The sequence below is a fragment of the Zootoca vivipara genome, chromosome 3 (assembly GCF_963506605.1).
Source record: "Zootoca vivipara chromosome 3, rZooViv1.1, whole genome shotgun sequence".
NCBI classification, from domain to species: Eukaryota; Metazoa; Chordata; class Lepidosauria; order Squamata; family Lacertidae; genus Zootoca; species Zootoca vivipara.
In genome coordinates this window covers 51250532-51269140 of record NC_083278.1, presented here as the reverse complement: position 1 = coordinate 51269140, position 18609 = coordinate 51250532, and the positions used below count along the sequence as shown (strand labels likewise).

At 41.7% G+C, this 18609-nt stretch overlaps 1 protein-coding gene across 1 annotated transcript in view; it reads left to right on the top strand.

The window, feature by feature from the left end:
- The window catches only part of FRK (fyn related Src family tyrosine kinase), a 43833-nt gene extending 25754 nt beyond the window's left edge, over positions 1-18079 (top strand). Inside the window, exons 5-8 of the mRNA XM_035109118.2 lie at positions 1911-2069; positions 7365-7546; positions 10121-10286; positions 10700-18079. Of these exons, the coding sequence (XP_034965009.1) occupies positions 1911-2069; positions 7365-7546; positions 10121-10286; positions 10700-10914 (722 nt within the window). The 3' untranslated portion in view covers positions 10915-18079. The remainder of the gene's footprint in view (positions 1-1910; positions 2070-7364; positions 7547-10120; positions 10287-10699) is intronic.
- The last annotated feature ends 530 nt before the right edge of the window (positions 18080-18609 follow it).

The window sequence follows — 18609 nt, the reverse complement described above, 5'->3', positions numbered from 1 at the left end:
AAACTGGCAGCAATCTTTATAAAAGCAATGCAGTCCCATGAAGCATTGAGATATTTTATTAATACATCCATGTTGGGTTTGTATTCCTCACCCCCACCCCCCAAAATGCTGCCAGATGCATTTGTAAGACAGGTTCACCCATCATGTTGTAACAGCCATTTATATGTACGTTGGCACCAGCTCTGCTGCTGGATTCAATTGCTGTTGAATATTTTCCAGAAGCCCTTTAATTTTCCAGAAGCTCTTGTAATTAAGGGGTGGGTGGGTTTCAGACAAAACAATGCCTTGCAAGAGTAGGCTGCATTCCATACTGACTGTCCAATAGATATTTAGCTAGAGACATGACCAGAACAACACTCTCCTTCTTGTGTTACCCAGGAACTGGTATTTAGAGGTACTGTGCTGCCTCCGACACAGGAGCAAATGGTGCCATCACAACTAGTTGCCATGAATATCTTATCTGTTTAACCCCCCCCTTTAAAGCTATCCAAGTGAGTGGTGCTCACTGCATTGTGTAGCAAATTTCCCAATTTAATTAACTATGCTGTGTGAAGAACTAATTCCTTTTGTCTGTGCTGAATCTCTATTCACCTTTATTGGTTGGTTCCAAGTTCTAGTATGATGCAGAAGGGAGGAAACAATTTCTCCCTACCAACGTTCTCCACATTTTCTGATCATTTTATATACCGTACATCCATCACGTTCCCTCACTTACGGTAGTCATCTTTCCTATTGAGCTAGGTAAAGGTAAAGGGACCCCTGACCATTAGGTCCAGTCGTGACCGACTCTGGGGTTGCGCGCTCATCTCGCATTATTGGCCGAGGGAGCCGGTGTATAGCTTCCAGGTCATGTGGCCAGCATGACAAAGCCGCTTCTGGCAAACCAGAGCAGCACATGGAAACACCATTTACCTTCCCGCTGTATTTATCTACTTGCATTTTGACGTGCTTTCGAACTGCTAGGTTGGCAGGAGCTGGTACCAAGCAACGGGAGCTCACCCTGTCACAGGGATTCGAACCGCCAACCTTCTGATCAGCAAGCCCTAGGCTCAGTGGTTTAACCACAGCGCCACCTGGGTCCCCGCTCCTACTGAGCTATAAAGCTCCAAATGTTTTTCTAGCCCCCTGATCATTTTGGTTGCCTTTTTCTGCTTTGCAATATTCTTTTTGAGGGGGGGGGAGACAAGAAGTGTACAGTTTTCCAAGTGTGGTTGCACCATAAATTTGCATAAAGGCATTACGTTATTGGGACTTTTATTTTCTGTTGACTGCCACCATTGAGCTTTGTATAGTATTGCATTTTCCCATCTATATCTGCACTACTTTTATAAGTCCTTTTCAAGTCTTAACTCCGTCTGGCACATTTACGGCATGATAGGTGCATCAGAACTTTGTGTTTTGCCCCTTTGCTGATAAGGTCAATAATTCTAAGTAATAAACATGCTCTATCCCAAGGTATAATGAGCTTCAACAATGTAGCTTGGAAGAAGTGAATCATTATTGCTTGGGTTTGTACCTAGAGGGATTGATCCGATGCAGGCAACTTAAGATGTTGGAAATTATTGCACTGTTTCTAATCATGGTTACATTTCTAGTACTCCGGGAACAGCAGTTAAACCAATAAAACATTGTGACTACCATTTTAGTCATAAAATGACCAATAGCCTTTATGATGGGCGAAAAAACCCGATCTACAGTTATTAGAGTTATTATTTTTGTATTAAACCCCGAGAAAATTACAAAACCTGTGTTCTCCTTTTTCATTTCACCTGCATGAATTCCTTCCTTGAACATCGTACTTTGCAAAGCGAAAGGCAGTAGCGCTCGTCATTTACACAAGACTGCGGGGCAGACAAGGATGGCCCTTAATAACAGGGGCTAATTTTCTTTTGTTGCTGTTCTCATTTCAGGTTCAATGGATCCAAAAGACTTCCTCAGGGAAGCACAGATGATGAAGAATCTGAGACACCCAAAGCTCATACAGCTCTATGCTGTTTGCACTTTAGAGGATCCAATTTATATTATTACAGAACTGATGAGACATGGAAGTCTGCTAGAATACCTCCAGAGTGAGTAGGAAACATTTCATTTAGCGATACTGTGTACTGCTTGTAGTATAGCAAATGCGCTAATAAAAAAGAGAGGGAAAAGAGATGAGGACCTCAATAAACTCTGACAAGCTGTATAGATTGGTGGGGAATCCACAAAATGGACAGGTGGTCTTTTTCTATGTTTAGATAGACTATTTACATTTTTAAATATAAATTTTTTTCTTCACAGTTCTTACATTTGAAACAATAAAAGAACTTTTATTCCAAAACATTTGGAATAAATCAAATTGTCCCTTTCTCTTACCCATCCATCCCTTTCTGAAGGGAACGTTTTTTTCATATGTGTTGGGCATGTGAAAAGATTACGGCCTCGGTGTTGGAGATTCATTCCCCGTGTGCAGTCATGGGTTTGTTGTCTATCACATGACGGTATGTGTTTTGTTTTCACAGGAATGGGAAGTGACGTAGACAGGATGTTTGTCTTACTGTGTTCTTTGAAGTGGAACTATTGTCCTTTGTTCTTTCTCTTTGCTGTTTGATGCTAGAGAGAGAGGGAGCCATGTTGCAGTGTTCCATGTGTGTTTATATGTAAATAAACATAGATTAGCCAAAATGCTGTGCTACTGAGTTCCTCTGCGGATACGTAAGTGTGCTGATGTCTCCAAGGCATCAGTCACTGTGATGTTCAGGCTGAAGGACGCTTTTGAAGCTCCCGAACGATCTACCAGGAGGGAGAGAACGTGCCAGACGGGCATGTGTCTCTACCAGGGTCCTACTCAAAAGTAGGAGATCCTGACACTCAGTCCAGTATACCTGAAGGAGCATCTCCATCCCCATTATTCTGTCTGGACACTGAGGTCCAGCTCCAGGAACCTGCAGACGTGAGCCCAAACTACACTGCCGAATGGCGCTGGAGCTCTACATCCCCAAAGCTTACCTTTGCAAGCGAGAACTGCTCTTATTTATTTTGCAAGCAGCATAACTTCACTGAGATTGCTGGAATGTGTGGTGAGGATGATACAGTACCTTGTTTGCCTTTTCTTTCCAGTACATGGCTATCCCATCACAGATGGTCTGTAAAATGCATGCAGGTTTAAGTACTGATTGACTACTTTTCCTTAACATGTGGCAGATTTAAAATAGATTAACAGGAAATGATCTGTGGGGTAGTTTTCAAAGGGAAGTGTAATGACCGATTTGGAGTTTTCATTTTATTTCTTATCCACATTTCTGTATTTCTGTTTATATACCCTGTTTCTCATATTTTAAGACATACCCATAAAATAAGCCATAGCAGGATTTTAAGCATTCAAGGAATATAAGCCATACCCCGAAAATAAGACATAGTGATAGGCGCAGCAGCAATGCCGGCCGCAGCAGGAGGAGGAGGAAAAAAATAAGACATCCCTTGAAAATAAGCCATAGTGTGTTTTTTTGAGGAAAAAATAAATATAAGACGTGTCTTATAATATGAGAAACACGGTATATTCTATCCCCACAGCACCCCTAAGGTAGTTTAGATGAAGAAATGCTAAGAATTAAGCAGGGATTTGAACCCAGATCTTCCTGGTCTTGAGTCCAGTTCTCACACCACTGCTTGCACGATACTTCTGCCTGTCACTTGAGCATGCATTTGTGGAAAAAGTTGCTTTCATCACATGGAAAGAGTCATCACATGGAAAGAGGTGATGAGAGTGAAGGCTCTTCTTCATGCTGTGTTGAAAAGGTTTTGGATGGTGCACCCTTGTGAGTCATATTGTTTGAACTGTTTGTCAAACAGTGCTGTGAAAATATCTGTATTACGGTGTGTTCTTTCCTTGTCACCAAGATAGCATAACTAGCCCCTACACACCTGTGGTTAGGAATGAAGGCTTCCAAATCAAAGCATGTAACTTTAAAGCATGCTTGGGCCTTGTCAGCTCATATTTTAGATATCAAGGTCTTCTACGCTTGTTTGTCCTGTCAGAGAGGTGTATTGTCTTCATAAGAACAGAGACGTGTGGTTGCCTTGAAAATTACAGGAGAGTCATTGTACAAACAAAAGATAAAAAACAAAGACAAATAGCCCGTGAGTAGATGTGCTCAGGAGCAGTTCTGACGCTGTTCTCTCAGAATTTAGATTAGACATAAAAAGTAGTCTCTACTTTACCTTTTAAAACTTAACTTTCATTTGTAGAGAAAATGCATGGGGTGGCAGCAGAGAGGAGTGTGCAAGCTCTATCCCCCCCCCCCAAAAAAACCAATTGTTTCCATTGCCTTTCAACACGTGGAGGGTGCAAAGTGGAAAGCCTTCTGAGTTTATGGAGGCCCTGCAAGCATTTTAGAAGTCTGGTTCTCTAAAATTCAGGGGTAGCCACAAGGACAAAGGAGAGGCCTTGGGGGACCTGTCCTTAACTAGTAATGATGCTCCTAGACATGCTAGTGGCATTTACAGCTTTCTGTGCCTTCTGAACTGAGCTGAGAAGCAGATAAAAAAAAACCCTTCACATTTTATGCTCCTTGGGACCTAGTTCTGATTCAAGTACGTACTATAATGCTTGGCAAGAAATTATACTTCTGCAAATAGCCAGAAGCATAGCTTCATGTATGCCAAGTCCTTTTCTTTGTGCAAGAAATTTTTTTTTGGGGGGGGGGAGTAGACATAACTAGCCAGAGAGGGAAGTTAGCAAGTGGGAATGGGGCTTGCAGCATTTCAAACCAGACCGAAATTTCCGGGACCAACTTGAACCAAGTGAGACTTTTTGAATCTGTGGGGCATTTGTATTCCATTGCCCCCGTTCCAATTTTGTCCCATGTATACTGAAGAAACTCAAGAATTTCCAGACAAAGTATTTTCTCACAAAGATGAACTTTTCATTTAAGTCTCCACATGTGGATCCATGTGATAACGGAAGTAAAATGCAGCCCTGCTAAAATGCCACCCCATTGTATCTAACTTTCATGCTCAGAGACAAGTAATGTCACAGCAGTGCGTGCACATCCTGAGAGCCCATTTAAAAGCCCAACCCTTTAAATCACATAAGCAATACTATGAAGCAGACCGTTTTCTTATGAGATCTATAGGCTGGGCAGAAAGTAAATACAGTACATGAAACACCACTTCTTTGTGGGTGTGCAAACAAATTGATGGAAAAGCTACAGAGGAAAAGTTGCTTCTTCAGTGTGCAGAATGTATAGCAAATAGTAAGTTGCATTTCAAGGTGAAACAAAATTGCCATAAGAAAGACACAATGATTCTTGTTACAATAAGACAAATACTCTCAATTAGGAAATGGTTGTCAAGGAGAGCCTATGCAGGTTTCTGTTCGCTATGGAGACCTTGCCTCACATAATACGGTGTTTGTAATATTTCAGCTACACTTGAAGATAAATCTTAACAGTTGCTGAGCAGCACAGTCCTATCCATGTGTTATTTATTTCATTGGGACAAGGCTTGTAGTTTCCACAAGCGGTGTTAAGGTTGTCAGTTTCCTCATTTGGTCTTGCAGATCTCCTGCAATGCTTTTGCAAAGTTTTTTTGCAGATAAAGTCGCTCAGATTCGGAAAGAGGTAGACTCCTCCATGGGAGCAGGGCCGGGGCGGGAGAGCCCTGTGTAGTCATGTTCTGGGATCAATTCCAATCTGTTACCTCCGAGGATGTGGACAGGCTGCTTGGACGAGTGAAACCGACCACCTGTCTCCTTGACAGGGGGTTTGGGCTGGGTGTTCATCAGATACCCAGCTCTACCTCTCTTTCAAATCAGAACCAGTGAAGGCGGTGAAGGGCCTGTGTGAGTGCCTGGCGGCAGTTGGAGGATGGATGGCAGCTAACAGATTGAGATTGAATTCTGACAAGACAGAAGTACTGTTTTGGGGGGACAGGAGGCGGGCAGGTGTGGAGGACTCCCTGGTCCTAAATGGGGTAACCGTGCCCCTGAAAGACCAGGTGCGCAGCCTGGGAGTCATTTTGGACTCACAGCTGTCCATGGAGGCTCAGGTTAATTCTGTGTCCAGCACATCTGTCTATCAGCTCCATCTGATACGCAGGCTGAGACCCTACCTGCCTGCGGACTGCCTCGCCAGAGTGGTGCATGCTCTGGTTATCTCCCACTTGGATTACTGCAATGCGCTCTATGTGAGGCTACCTTTGAAGGTGACCCGGAAACTACAACTAATCCAGAATGTGGCAGCTAGACTGGTGACTGGGAGCGGCCGCCGAGACCACATAACACCAGACTTGAAAGACCTACATTGGCTCCCAGTACGTTTCCGAGCACAATTCAAAGTGTTGGTGCTGACCTTTAAAGCCCTAAACGGCCTCGGTCCAGTGTACCTGAAGGAGCGTCTCCACCCCCATCGTTCTGCCCGGACACTGAGGTCCAGCGCCAAGGGCCTTCTGGCGGTTCCCTCACTGCGAGAAGTAAAGCTACAGGGAACCAGGCAGAGGGCCTTCTCGGTAGTGGCACCCGCCCTGTGGAACACCCTCCCATCAGAGGTCAGAGAGATAAACAACTACCTCACATTTAGAAAATACCTGAAGGCAGCCCTGTTTAGGGAAGTTTTTAATCTGTGATATTTGATGTATTTTAATGTTTGTTGGAAGCCACCCAGAGTGGCAGGGGAAGCCCAGCCAGATGGGCGGGGTATAATAATAATTATATATTATTATTATTATTATTATTATTATTATTATTATTATTATTATTACTTGTGCCTGCCCGGGAGAAATGATAGAAAATTGGCATTCTAGGGAATGATTTTTTTCCTTTGATTGACAGATGTGGCAAGGGAGATTCTAAATGTGTGGGGCTAGTGCCTTGAGTGGCTGCCTTTGGACACATACCAGGGGAAGGATAATATCTGGGGGGGGGGGATCTGGGTCAGAGTCCTTGAGCCTATGTTTCATTGAGGATGGCATGAGGAACAGCAGGTGCAATATACTTGCTCCTGATGTTATTATATTCCATATGGAATTTTGCATTTTGTATAGTCAACATTATATATTGCTGCTTTGTAATTGCATTAGAAAAGTGAGATATACATATTAAATCTAAAACAAAAGTAGGGTAAATACAATAAAAGCCCAGCTTCACATGCATGAGAATTTCATTGTCATCTTCTCTCTCCTGTGCTAATTTTAGAAAGCAACTCTTTTCTCTGTATTTGCTGGAGAATTGGGGGGGGGGGGGAGAATGTCGAAAAACTTTTCAAAGTAGCACTAACACAATCCTTGACTTTGTTTTCCGAAATCACATTGTCGTTCCTGCTGACTAGCTGTCTCGGGCCTTGTATATACATATGTACCTGCACAATCACATTACAATTTATTCACAGATGATGCAGGAGCCAGGATCCATTTGCCACAACAGGTGGACATGGCTGCTCAGGTTGCCTCAGGAATGGCTTATCTTGAATCTCAGAACTACATTCACCGTGACTTGGCAGCCAGAAATGTCCTTGTTGGTGATCACAATGTTTACAAAGTGGCAGATTTTGGACTTGCCCGAGTTTTCAAGGTAGGCTGTAGTTCACAATTTACTCCAGTCACTCATCTTTATCCTGCTCTATGGTTAGTCATGATGCTGTTAATTTGAACTAGGTCTTTGAGAACCCCTGATGTGTTAAATGGTCTATTTGAATCTATTATCTTAATGTTGTTTTGTGTTTAAGTGAGAGTTTTTTTGGGTGTGTGTGTTGTTTTATATTATTTGATTGATGCTGTATATCTTATATTATTACAGTACTTGTGAATCACTATGTGATTTTTTTAAAATGAAGTATAGTCTGTGAATGAAATGATAAATAACAGTAACATGGGAGTTCTTTTCTTTTTTAAAATCTGGGGATAAGTATACTCTTCCTTTGCTTTGTGTGTGTTTTTTTTAAATTGGTCCTGGAGATCAAGAAAATGAAATAAAGACATGCTGTTTGCAGCAGCACCTGCAGTCTTCATTTAAAAATTGAGAAGCATCCTAATGTGCTCCCAACTCTTAAGCAATAAAAGTCTTAGAAAATGGGTCTCAGGAAGGAAACAGACTAACCTCTGAAAACCTCAATTACAAATAAACAATTCTCCATTTAGTCTCCAGTGTCTGTCAGCTTACTTTGCCTAAATTAATTGGTGCCACTCTGAACCAATATATTAATTTAAATCTTTCCCAAGTCTCAAGCAATAAAAGTCTTAGAAAACAGGTCTCAGGAAGGAAACAGACTAACCCCTGAAAACCTCAATTACAAGTAAACAATTCTCTATTTATTCTCTGATGTCTGTCAACGTACTTTGCCTAAATTAATTGTTGCCACTCGGAACCAATATATTAATTTAAATCTCTCACAGTCTGTATTTTTTAGTCCTGGAACTGTTTAAGCGATGATTATCAAAGTCAATGGCCCTTTGGTGCCAGCAATTAATCACAAAACAAAGGTTCCTGAATGCATTAGCTCTCGCTGTCGCCTTGTCTTCTCACGGAAGGCCAGACATGAGTCCTGTGCCTCTGGTGCCAGCGGGAGGCTTGTGCTGCTGTCATTGCCAAAGTCGGGATTCTCAGTAGTAGGCCCCAATTAATGATGGGCGTTTCAATACTGCATGTACGCTTGGCAAAACAAGGCCAAGGAATGAACGAATGAATGAAAAATTCTGTCTCCCTAGCTCTGGCTGGCAAGGCACATCTTTAAAATCCCATTGATTTTTGACATTGTGGTTAACAATGAGTGAACAATTTTGCTATAATTAATACGAGGTTTATAACCTGTACTCTCCATGGAGCCCTAAAAAGGAGACAACAGCTTTTTAAAACAAGGAAAATGCTGTTTATTGGGTGGAATCCAAAGCTCTGCATGCATGGTTCCACAGTGGGGGCTCCCCCACCCACCTTCTGGAATTGATTTTGAAAGTGCACAGGTAGCTGGAAGGGACAGGAGAGGGGGAAAATCATGGTGTCCATGGAAGTCTGTTGCTCTAGCTTGAATCCTAAGATAGGTTAACTTCCCCAGAGTGTCTGAGGAAACCTAGCCAGATGGGTGGGGTATAAATAAAATTATTATTATTATTATTATTGAAGTTCATGAAAAGAATGTTATCCATCCCTTCCCCCTGCTTACAGCTGGCTACTCCCCCCCATTCAAAGTCTATTTTCTTAGAACCCAAGCAACAGGTTTTTTAAAAATATAAATTGCAGACAAGACCAAAAAAGCTTTTACTGTCACCGTGACCATCCTCACTTATCTCAAGAAGTGCCAATCATGGGCCTATAGCATATACACCAGTTTGGCAGATTCTCCATCCTTCAATTCATTCCTATTTTCTACCTTGAAGATCTTTTCCACCTCCCATTTGATGGGCACAGCTCCATCCATGCATATTTTTAATCCCTCCATTTTGTTTGGCTGTTCCTAGAACTTAAACCACTGTATGGCTGCTAAAAGCTGCAATTTTTGCCCCAGTATTCCTTCTCCCACATTCTCATGCCGTTTTGATTGCTTCCAACCCCATCCCATTTCCCTGTGTCCTTTTCTGAGGAACTGTACAGTTACTCTTACTCCTTTCGTTATGTGGGGGTGGGAATGTACTGTATTGTGACTTATGCAACCTTAACACCAGCAGTGATGAGTTCTTTGAGGGAAAGCGCTTCAATTGTAGTTTTTAGGCATCACAAAGAGGCATAAGGAAATTGAAGGATGTGTTTGAATCAATTTCAAATTTCAAGCTCCCTTCTCTTCTACGCAAAACAAAATGTATATAGAACCAAACACTGTTGAAACCATCTAATCCTATAAATTCACTGTTTGGAGAGAGCCAGTGTGGTGTAGTGGTTAAGAGCGGTCGACTCCTAATCTGGGGAACCTGGTTCGCGTCTCCGCTCCTCCACATGCAGCTGCTGGGTGACCTTGGGCTAGTCACACTTCTCTGAAGTCTCTCAGCCCCACTCACCTCACAGGGTGTCTGTTGTGGGGGAAGAGGGGAAAGGAGATTGTTAGCCGCTTTGAGACTCCTTCGGGTAGTGATAAAGCGGGATATCAAATCCAAACTCTTCTTCTTCAGCTCTTCTTTATATTCTGACATTGTGTTTTTGTGTGTGTGCATATGATAGCTAGAAAATGAAAATGTGTACGAAGCCAAACATGAAACAAAACTGCCTGTGAAATGGACTGCTCCCGAAGCAATCCGCTCCAATAAGTTTAGCATCAAATCTGATGTCTGGTCATTCGGAATACTCCTGTTTGAAATAACCACATATGGAAAGATGCCTTATTCAGGTGAGTGCTTTGTTCAAAAGTAGTAATTGCAAAGCCATTTCCTTGGTGGGTCTTGCTAGACTCCCCTCCCCCCCACTATATTGATCCGAAGGATCCAGTCTTCCATCGAACCAATTCAGTTTTCTGTGATTTTTTTTAGCCAACTGGCTGTGCACCTAGGCCAATCTGCTAGGAAGGAAAGAAGGAAGGAAGGAAGGGAGTGAGTTAAAGATGCTGATTCTAGGTTCACACAGAGATTAAAAAGAATTAAGTGGAGGTTCCTATAATGAATGCATTCTAGATCAATGATGTTTGTAGAATCACCACAGAGAATTATCTGTATGAACTATCACTTTATACATGCTTTAGTTTCATCATCATCATCATCAATTATTGAAAACCACTCTATTATTTTGAAAACCATTCTATTTTAGGTTTGACAGGTGTTCAAGTACTCCAGAGACTGGATCAAGGGTACAGAATCCCTCAACCAGAAAACTGTCCTCAAGAGCTGTATAACATCATGCTGCAATGCTGGAATGTTGAGCCCAAAGAACGACCCACCTTTGAAACGTTGCATTGGAAACTGGAAGATTATTATGACATGGATTCTACATCCTATGCAGATGCAAGTGCTTTCATAAAATGAATGACACAATCTTGCTGCTGGTCATTTAAGTGAGGATGAAACCCCCCAACTCTGTTCCTTTAACAAATACATTCCTTCTACATTATAATGTCACATTGTAGAACATATATTCATACACAGAGACACACAATGGACCAAGATGTGTGCAATATATACACCTAACTTCTCTCCAGTCTGTTTCTTCCATTGCCAATGAGAGCAATTCAGTTGTTAGGCTGCCAAGCCATCAAGCCATGTAAAGCTGCTATCTCTCTGCAGCTTTTCCGAAGTAACTTCGGGAGCATTCTAACCGCAAAGTAGATGAATGGAGAGGTTAAAATAGTGGTGAATAGTAAGGAATGAATTCTTATTAAAACCTGTGACAATACACCAAGATCTTGATGGCATCAGTTTGTCTTAACAGATTAAGCAATCTGAAAGGCAGGATTTCTTAAAATAACTTTTTGCTGTACAATGAAGTTTCTCTTCTATTTATTATTTAAACGGGAGATGGCAAAAAGCGACAAGAACACAAATCATAAACAGATAGCTTCTGCACAATAGGCAATAAAACACTGCACTTTTTATGTATAGAATTTGTTATTTGTTACTCTTCAGATTCCACTGCTTATCTGCTAAATCCCATCAATCAGTGATTATGAAGGAATGTGATTGCTGTTATGCACAGCAGGACCTGTGCATCAAGATGTTTTCTTTTTTCTCCTCTAAATATCATGTGGCTACAATTTTGGTAATGCTGCCTTGAGCATCTTCATTGTACATGGAATAAATGTATATTCACTTGAGAGGGGGGGAAACAGATAGTACATAGAAAATATAAACATTTGTCAGAAATAAAGTGATTCTTGAAAGAAGGTCTGTGTTATGGTTCGTTGATGAGCCAAAGATCATAAATGTATGTTTTCCTGTGAATTGCTTTTGTAATACATGTGAACCCAGCATATGCCACTGCAGTAGATCCTTTATTCATTTTAGGGCTTCATTCATTCATTCATTCATTCATTCATTCATTTTTGCATTTCTTCCAAGCAGTGGATTGAAATACTACGGAAGAAGTCCAATTGAACTGACTGATTATTTTGTTTTTATCTCCTCCATGGAACGTTATCCCTGTGTGGGCTTGCTGTGGACACCAGCAATACAACAGATCTGTTGGTGTTTGTACCAATGTTGAGTGGTTGGGCCCTTCATCCAAGGCTCCTATTTTATGCAGTGGCTATGGGTAAAATAGACTGTATTTGTCGGGATATGGTAGCGCTCTAGTGCACTACTGATAGTGACACCTGTTTTGCCCTGCTGCAGATGCTATTTGTTTAGAATGGTTGCCTATAAAATGTCTCTCTCTGTGTATGTATGATGTGCTTACTTTTTAAAGAAAGGAAATAATTTAAAATTGTTTATTGTTTACATCTTGGGGTGTTTTTTTGGGCTGAATTGTTTTCTATACGCATATGCTGCAGTTGACTCCAAGGGATTCTCACACAACTAGGTTGATGTCGCTAGCCTTCATGCAATGTTTGCAGACATCTTTGTAACACAGACTTGGTGTGGCAATGGGCCTGGTGCCTGAAGCCAGCTCCGTGTAGAACACATCCTTGGCGATCCTGCAATCTTCTGTTGTATGTACACAACCAAACCAGCATAGACATCGCCGAGACAGGAATGTGAACATGCTGGGAATGTGGACTTGGGAGAGAACATATTTCTTTGAGACTCTGTCCTGTCATGTGAGGCCCAAAATGTTCCTGCTACAGTGCATGCAGAAGGTGTTGAGGCATTACTTAGGAGTAATGGGTATCAGTTGCCTATGACTCACTTCCATAAAGCAGTGTGCTCAGCATGAAAGCCTGGTAGAACTTTACCTTGGTATTGGACTTCAGCATCACATTCTCCCATACCCTTTTGGAGAGGGCAAGCCATTGCCATAGCTGCCTTGCCAATACGCTTGTCCAGCTCAGCATTGATGGTTGATGAATCTCTGTGGAGCTTCCTCAGAGTATTGTCAATGCCGCATCATCTGCAAACAACATCTCACAGATAAGAACCCACTACACCTTTGTCTTGGCATGGAGATGTCTATGACCAACAGTTCTTTTAAAATGTTGTATCCTTTTCCCCCCTGTGGCACATGTCGTTCTCTAACCTACTGTTTATCAAAAGCTGATAAATGAGGCTTTATGTTAGAAAGTTTTAATCCTTACAACAGCAAAGGATCTTTTGGTTGAAAAAAAGAGAGAGAAAAAGTAATAAAAGGGCAGTATTCCTTTATTGAGGCTACTAATCTAAGGATGATGAGTCATCTAGCCAGTAAAGGTCAATATTTGAAGCACATGGTCAAGAAAACACAGCACTAGAAATTGCTTCTTAGGGGAGGTCTAGAAGTGGGGACTTTTGAATTTGTAGTCCAACAAAAATAAAATAGTATAGGTTTTGACGAACAGAAATAGCAGATGAAATAAGATAAAGGTGCAATCTAGCAAAAGCAATGCACTGAAAGCAATGGAATGGGATTTAGTCAGAAGCAATTTCTGTCCCATTCATTTTGGTGTGAGAATCATGACTATATTTCAAGGGACTGTGCCCAGATCATTGAAACAATTGGGGCAATGCATTAGTGAGGGAAAAGTGTGCTTAAAAATGCATATATTAGTGCATATTAAAATGCATATATTAGTGCATAAAATGCATATATTAGTGCATATTAACATACATAAATGGGAAATGGCCTTTCAAAAATGTATGTATATTGGGCAAATTTACATACAAAAATGTGTATATTTGAAGAAATGCTGATGAGGACTGTAAAAAATCTCTGTTCATGGGAGAACAGCATTTGGAAAAAGGAGAATATGAGAGACACAGAAAACGATAGTTTTGCCTATCCCCAGTTACTGAGCAGTATCCATGGGGGTGGCTGAAGTCAAATATGTGGCTATCTTTTAACAGACCCTGCAAAGTGTAGCTCAAAATCCTGAACAATGGCAGGGATCACTTATTTTGCCTTTCCCGTGGCATATTCCTTAAACAAACGTAAACATAGCCTGAAGTGTTATTTAAGACCTATTAACAATTCTGAAACTCCCCAGCAGGTGGAGGTACAGATTGCTGCCTCAGTTCATCTTCAAAGATTACTGAACAATCCAAGCAGACCTGGTTCATTTAGGCACCATACTGCTATGTTTGCTCACTTATAATCTCAAATCTGGCAATTGCAGAAGGTGTAACTACTGCTTCATGAACAGCACAAAGACTTTATGTTTGCACCACCAACATTAAGGAAAGTGAGTAGCTACCAAACACATTCTAAAACCATACAGGAAATCAAGGAATTTTCCCACACAAAAACCAACATATCAGATCCAGAAAGAGAAGTAGCCTTGCATGCATGCAGAGATCAGAGGTGACTGCAAGGGAGCACAAGAAGGGCTTACTAGAAGATTCAAGGCTGTTACTCCCATTTCATGTGTTCCTTGTGCTCCCAAACCCTCTGTCTTGGCTCCCATCCACACCACGACGAAAGGAAAGTTGCTATTGCTCATAGCTGCTGTGCTGAGACCAAATGACAGGAGGAGTGATGCTAGCCAGGCTAAAAGCAGCAGCCCAAGTTCAAGGAGTTCAAGATCAGGGCAAGGAGAAAAGAACTGCAAGGAAACAATGGAGTTGTCCCAACAAGTTGGCACAACAACCCATCAAGCTTTTAAAGACAGGGCAAGGCTAGCTTATCTGCAAGAGAGCCAGCATGGTGTAGTGGTTAAGAGCAGTAAACTCGTAATCTGGTGAACCGGGTTCGCGTTCCCGCTCCTCCACATGCAGCTGCTGGGTGACCTTGGGCTAGTCACACTCTCAGCCCCACTCACCTCACAGAGTTGTGGGGGAGGAAGGGAAAGGAGATTGTTAGCCGCTTTGAGACTCCTTAGGGTAGTGATAAAGTGGGATATCAAATCCAACCCCTCCTCCTCCTCCTCCTCCTCCTCCTCCTCCTCCTCCTCCTTCTGTCTTGTGAGACTGTTGAGTGTGGCAGGTGCTTGCTGCATTCAAGAAGATGCATCTGCTGCCAGTGATGGGCATGGCACCATGTCCCATTCTTACTCTAGTTCCTCCACCCCTAGCAGTTGGCTGACACCCTCCCCGTATTCCATTACTTTGCTTCTTTCACTGGAAGGCAAGAGGGGAGATGAGAGTCCTGCTTCACCAGCTGGGGCAGCTATATCCTGGGAAGGGAAAATACCCACTGTTCCCTGATTTCAGCCACTCCCAATCTGTGGGATAACCAACCTCATATCACCAACATGCTTAAGTCTAAGTAACACATGAAGTAATAGAATTGTAGAGTTGGAAGGAACCTCATTTAGTCCAATCCTTTCAATGCAGGAATCTCAACTAAAGCATTAATGACAGTTGGCCATCCAACCTCTGCTTAAAAACCTCCAAAAAAGGAGAGTCCACCACATTTTGAGAGAGTCCATTCCATTGTTGAACAGCTCTTCTTCCTAATGTTTCGTCAGAATCTCTTTTCCTGTAACTTGCAGCCATTGGTTTGGAGCCTTTCCTCCAGAGCAAGAGAAAACAAGCTTGCTCTATCTTCCACAAGGCAGCCCTTTAGATATTTGAAGTCAAGTTTAACTGCCTGTGCAACTTTTTATGAATGCTGTATGGAAAAGCACATGAATTTGACCTTTGGAGAGTTTGTAAGTAAACCATTCTAACTTACCAGATATATGGTATTTTTCTATACTAAGGGAAGAGGAAAGTTTTGGAACCCACAAGGGCACATTTGAAAGGTCTGACAACCTATATTTCCACACTTTACTTTGCTGCATATTTTGTGATTTAAAATTTCTGCTAGGGTTGTTTCACCGAAGCTCGGAAATTGGAACTCTGCATCCAGGGAATTCTCTTTTCTATATGCCCCTTTCCCCTTGAACCAACACTATCATCCTCTACCCCCCCTTGTTTGTCTTAGCCAGCCACTCAAATCCTGAGCCTGGTGACACTTCATGACACTCTAACCTACAGAATGCTTGATTTGCAGTGCTAACTTTGTTGTACCTCCCACACTTGTGTATTAATTGAACATTAATATCAGAAAAAATGAATTTATTTTATTTTATCATTTGTGACCCACTTTGGGGGAGATACAGTGCTTTTTCCCAGGGGTACTTAAGGGTACACAGTACTGGCAAACACACCCCCATTAAAAATGTGGCATTTACTGTAACAACTTCAGGGTGAGTGCCAGCACCTTTTTCCCTTTTTTAAAAAAAAGCACTGGGGGGGGGGATATATCATTTCAGACAAAAGCTGGCATGGGAAAGCATTATAATATATCCTAGCTTGCATTTGGATGCTCATTTGCACCTGCTTCCTTGTACTCCTGATTCCCAGGGCTGTCTGAGGCAAAGGACAAGACACCAGTTCCATATATAGAAGCCAATTAGACCACAGGGAAGTATTCTTTATGACATCTGAGGCCAGCAGGCTCGCTTAGGAGGTGCAGGGCAGCCATCTGGCACAGACTCCTCTATCATCCAACATCTCACCACCGCTTCCTGCCCAGCAGCATCTGCCACCTGAGGCAGCTGCCTTACTCTGTCTAATGGTAGGGCCAGCCCTGCTGAGTCACACTGGAATTGCTGGATATGTCTATTGATGTAGAAGGGAAAGCACATTCTTATTCAAGTTGCTATGCTAATCATGGCTGCTGAATTTTATATTAGTTTTCTTACAAATGGGAAATGAGAACCATATTCTTTAGTAATCTATTGCATCATGGAATGTACCCAAAGGGCACAGCTGAAATTAAAAAAAAGAAACGTATTTGGAAGGTATACTGTACATTGTTTATTTCCTGAATTTCTTTTTTGTTTCATAAGAGGTGTCAGAATTTTTAATGTACTTTTCAGCACTGTAATTTAAATATAGTACAAGCTTCAAATATTGATTTTGAGTTAACTTATGTCCGATATCTAAATCATAATGATAGTATTTCCTAAAGCAAAGCACTGCTGACCTCCATACTTTATTGTCTTTTATATTTTATGAGTAAAATTAAACTGCTGTCCCAGAATTAAGGTGCATCGTTATATGCCCTGATTATCAATGCATTTCAACCAACATGAAAAAGTACTGGACATTTTTCTTCAACTCTCTAGTGAATTTTTTCTTTAATAAATTAAAAAAGTTATCCACTTCTAAAATATTTTGGTTCATGTATGGTGAAATGCTATGGAATTTAGCTTGGAATTAAATTCCACTTTTTTTGAGTATGGTTTATTCCCTGGTATGTATGTTTAGAATTACAGTTTTAGGAAAGAGATTTCATCGGGAATAGTCAGCTAGGACTGGGCAAAAGTCCCCACTCTCCATCTCCACTGGGTCTTGTTCACTATGAAATGGGGAGGGTTGAATATTGGAGATCTTCGGAATGGGAAGGGGTGAAAGTCTGAGGATTTGAGCAACTTACTGATATGGGTTAGAAGGCAGTCAAGCAAAGTTATTTTCTTTTCTACCTTGCTTTAAAAGCCAATGTATGGACTATTCCAAGCTTGGTAAAGTATACTTGGTAGTCCCACTGCCCCCAAGATGCACTTTGAAAACAAGAACCCAAAATGTTTCTGGGCCACTGCTCGGAGTAGAACATGCATGTGCTCCCTGATGTTGTTGGACTACAAAGCCTTGTGTCCCTGATATTATCCATGCTGGCTGGCACTGAAGGAGCCCCCCATCCAAATGTTCTGCCCCATACATCCACCCACTCCCAATCTCTGGGAGGGATTCTTTCCGACATAATGATCTCAAACTCGTCAGTAAAGGTTACCAATTGCTTCCCATGCTTTCCAAGCAAAGAACGCTGATATTCAGAGATGACATGCTCATACAACATGGCGGAGCACAGAAGCAATGTCGGAGCACAAAAGTGAAAGGGACGCATTGATTTATTTCCAAAATGCATATCATGCCCACCCTCCCAAAGGAGCTCAGGGTAGGAAATGCTTTGTTAGGTTTGCTATTCAGGAAAAGAAGACTAAGAAACAGTTGGGCTGTTAGCTGAAACATCTCCTGCATTACAGGGCGCTAGACTAGATGAACCTCATGTTCCCTTCCAGTTCTATGATCCATGGTCTCCTTTTACATCCTAGGGCAACTTGGTGACATTTCCGAAAGGAGCTGGCTAATGTTCAGCTTCATAAATTACAAAGGTTGTTTTCTCACTGTTGCCCAGCCCAGCAATCCTGGGAATCCATTTTGACTGGACAGCTTGTCACACCAAGAATAAAATATCATTCCTACATTTATTTCGGCATATTAATCAAAGGAAAACAAAACTGGAATAGTAAGAGTAATTCTGACAACTCCTGCCATATACCTGGGGTTTCAGTGTCTGCTATGCTTTTTGAAAATGAGTAGCAGGAGCAATCTCCGCGGCGGCTCAGAAGCTTCAACACAGCACAGTGATGTTCATGCACACAAGGGTTTTTTTGTGTGCAGAGTCCAGATGTTATCATCATCAAAACTATGTTCCATATTATTTCCCCATTTAATCCAGATCTACTGTTTCTGCAGACAATCTGTCTTTTGATGTGGAGACTGCAAAAAAACATGCTTGCATGAGCAACACCAAGTCCATAATAAACAGACCTCAGATTGTTTCTTCCCTCAAAGTGTTATAGATTATACCTTCTGATTTGGAAAACT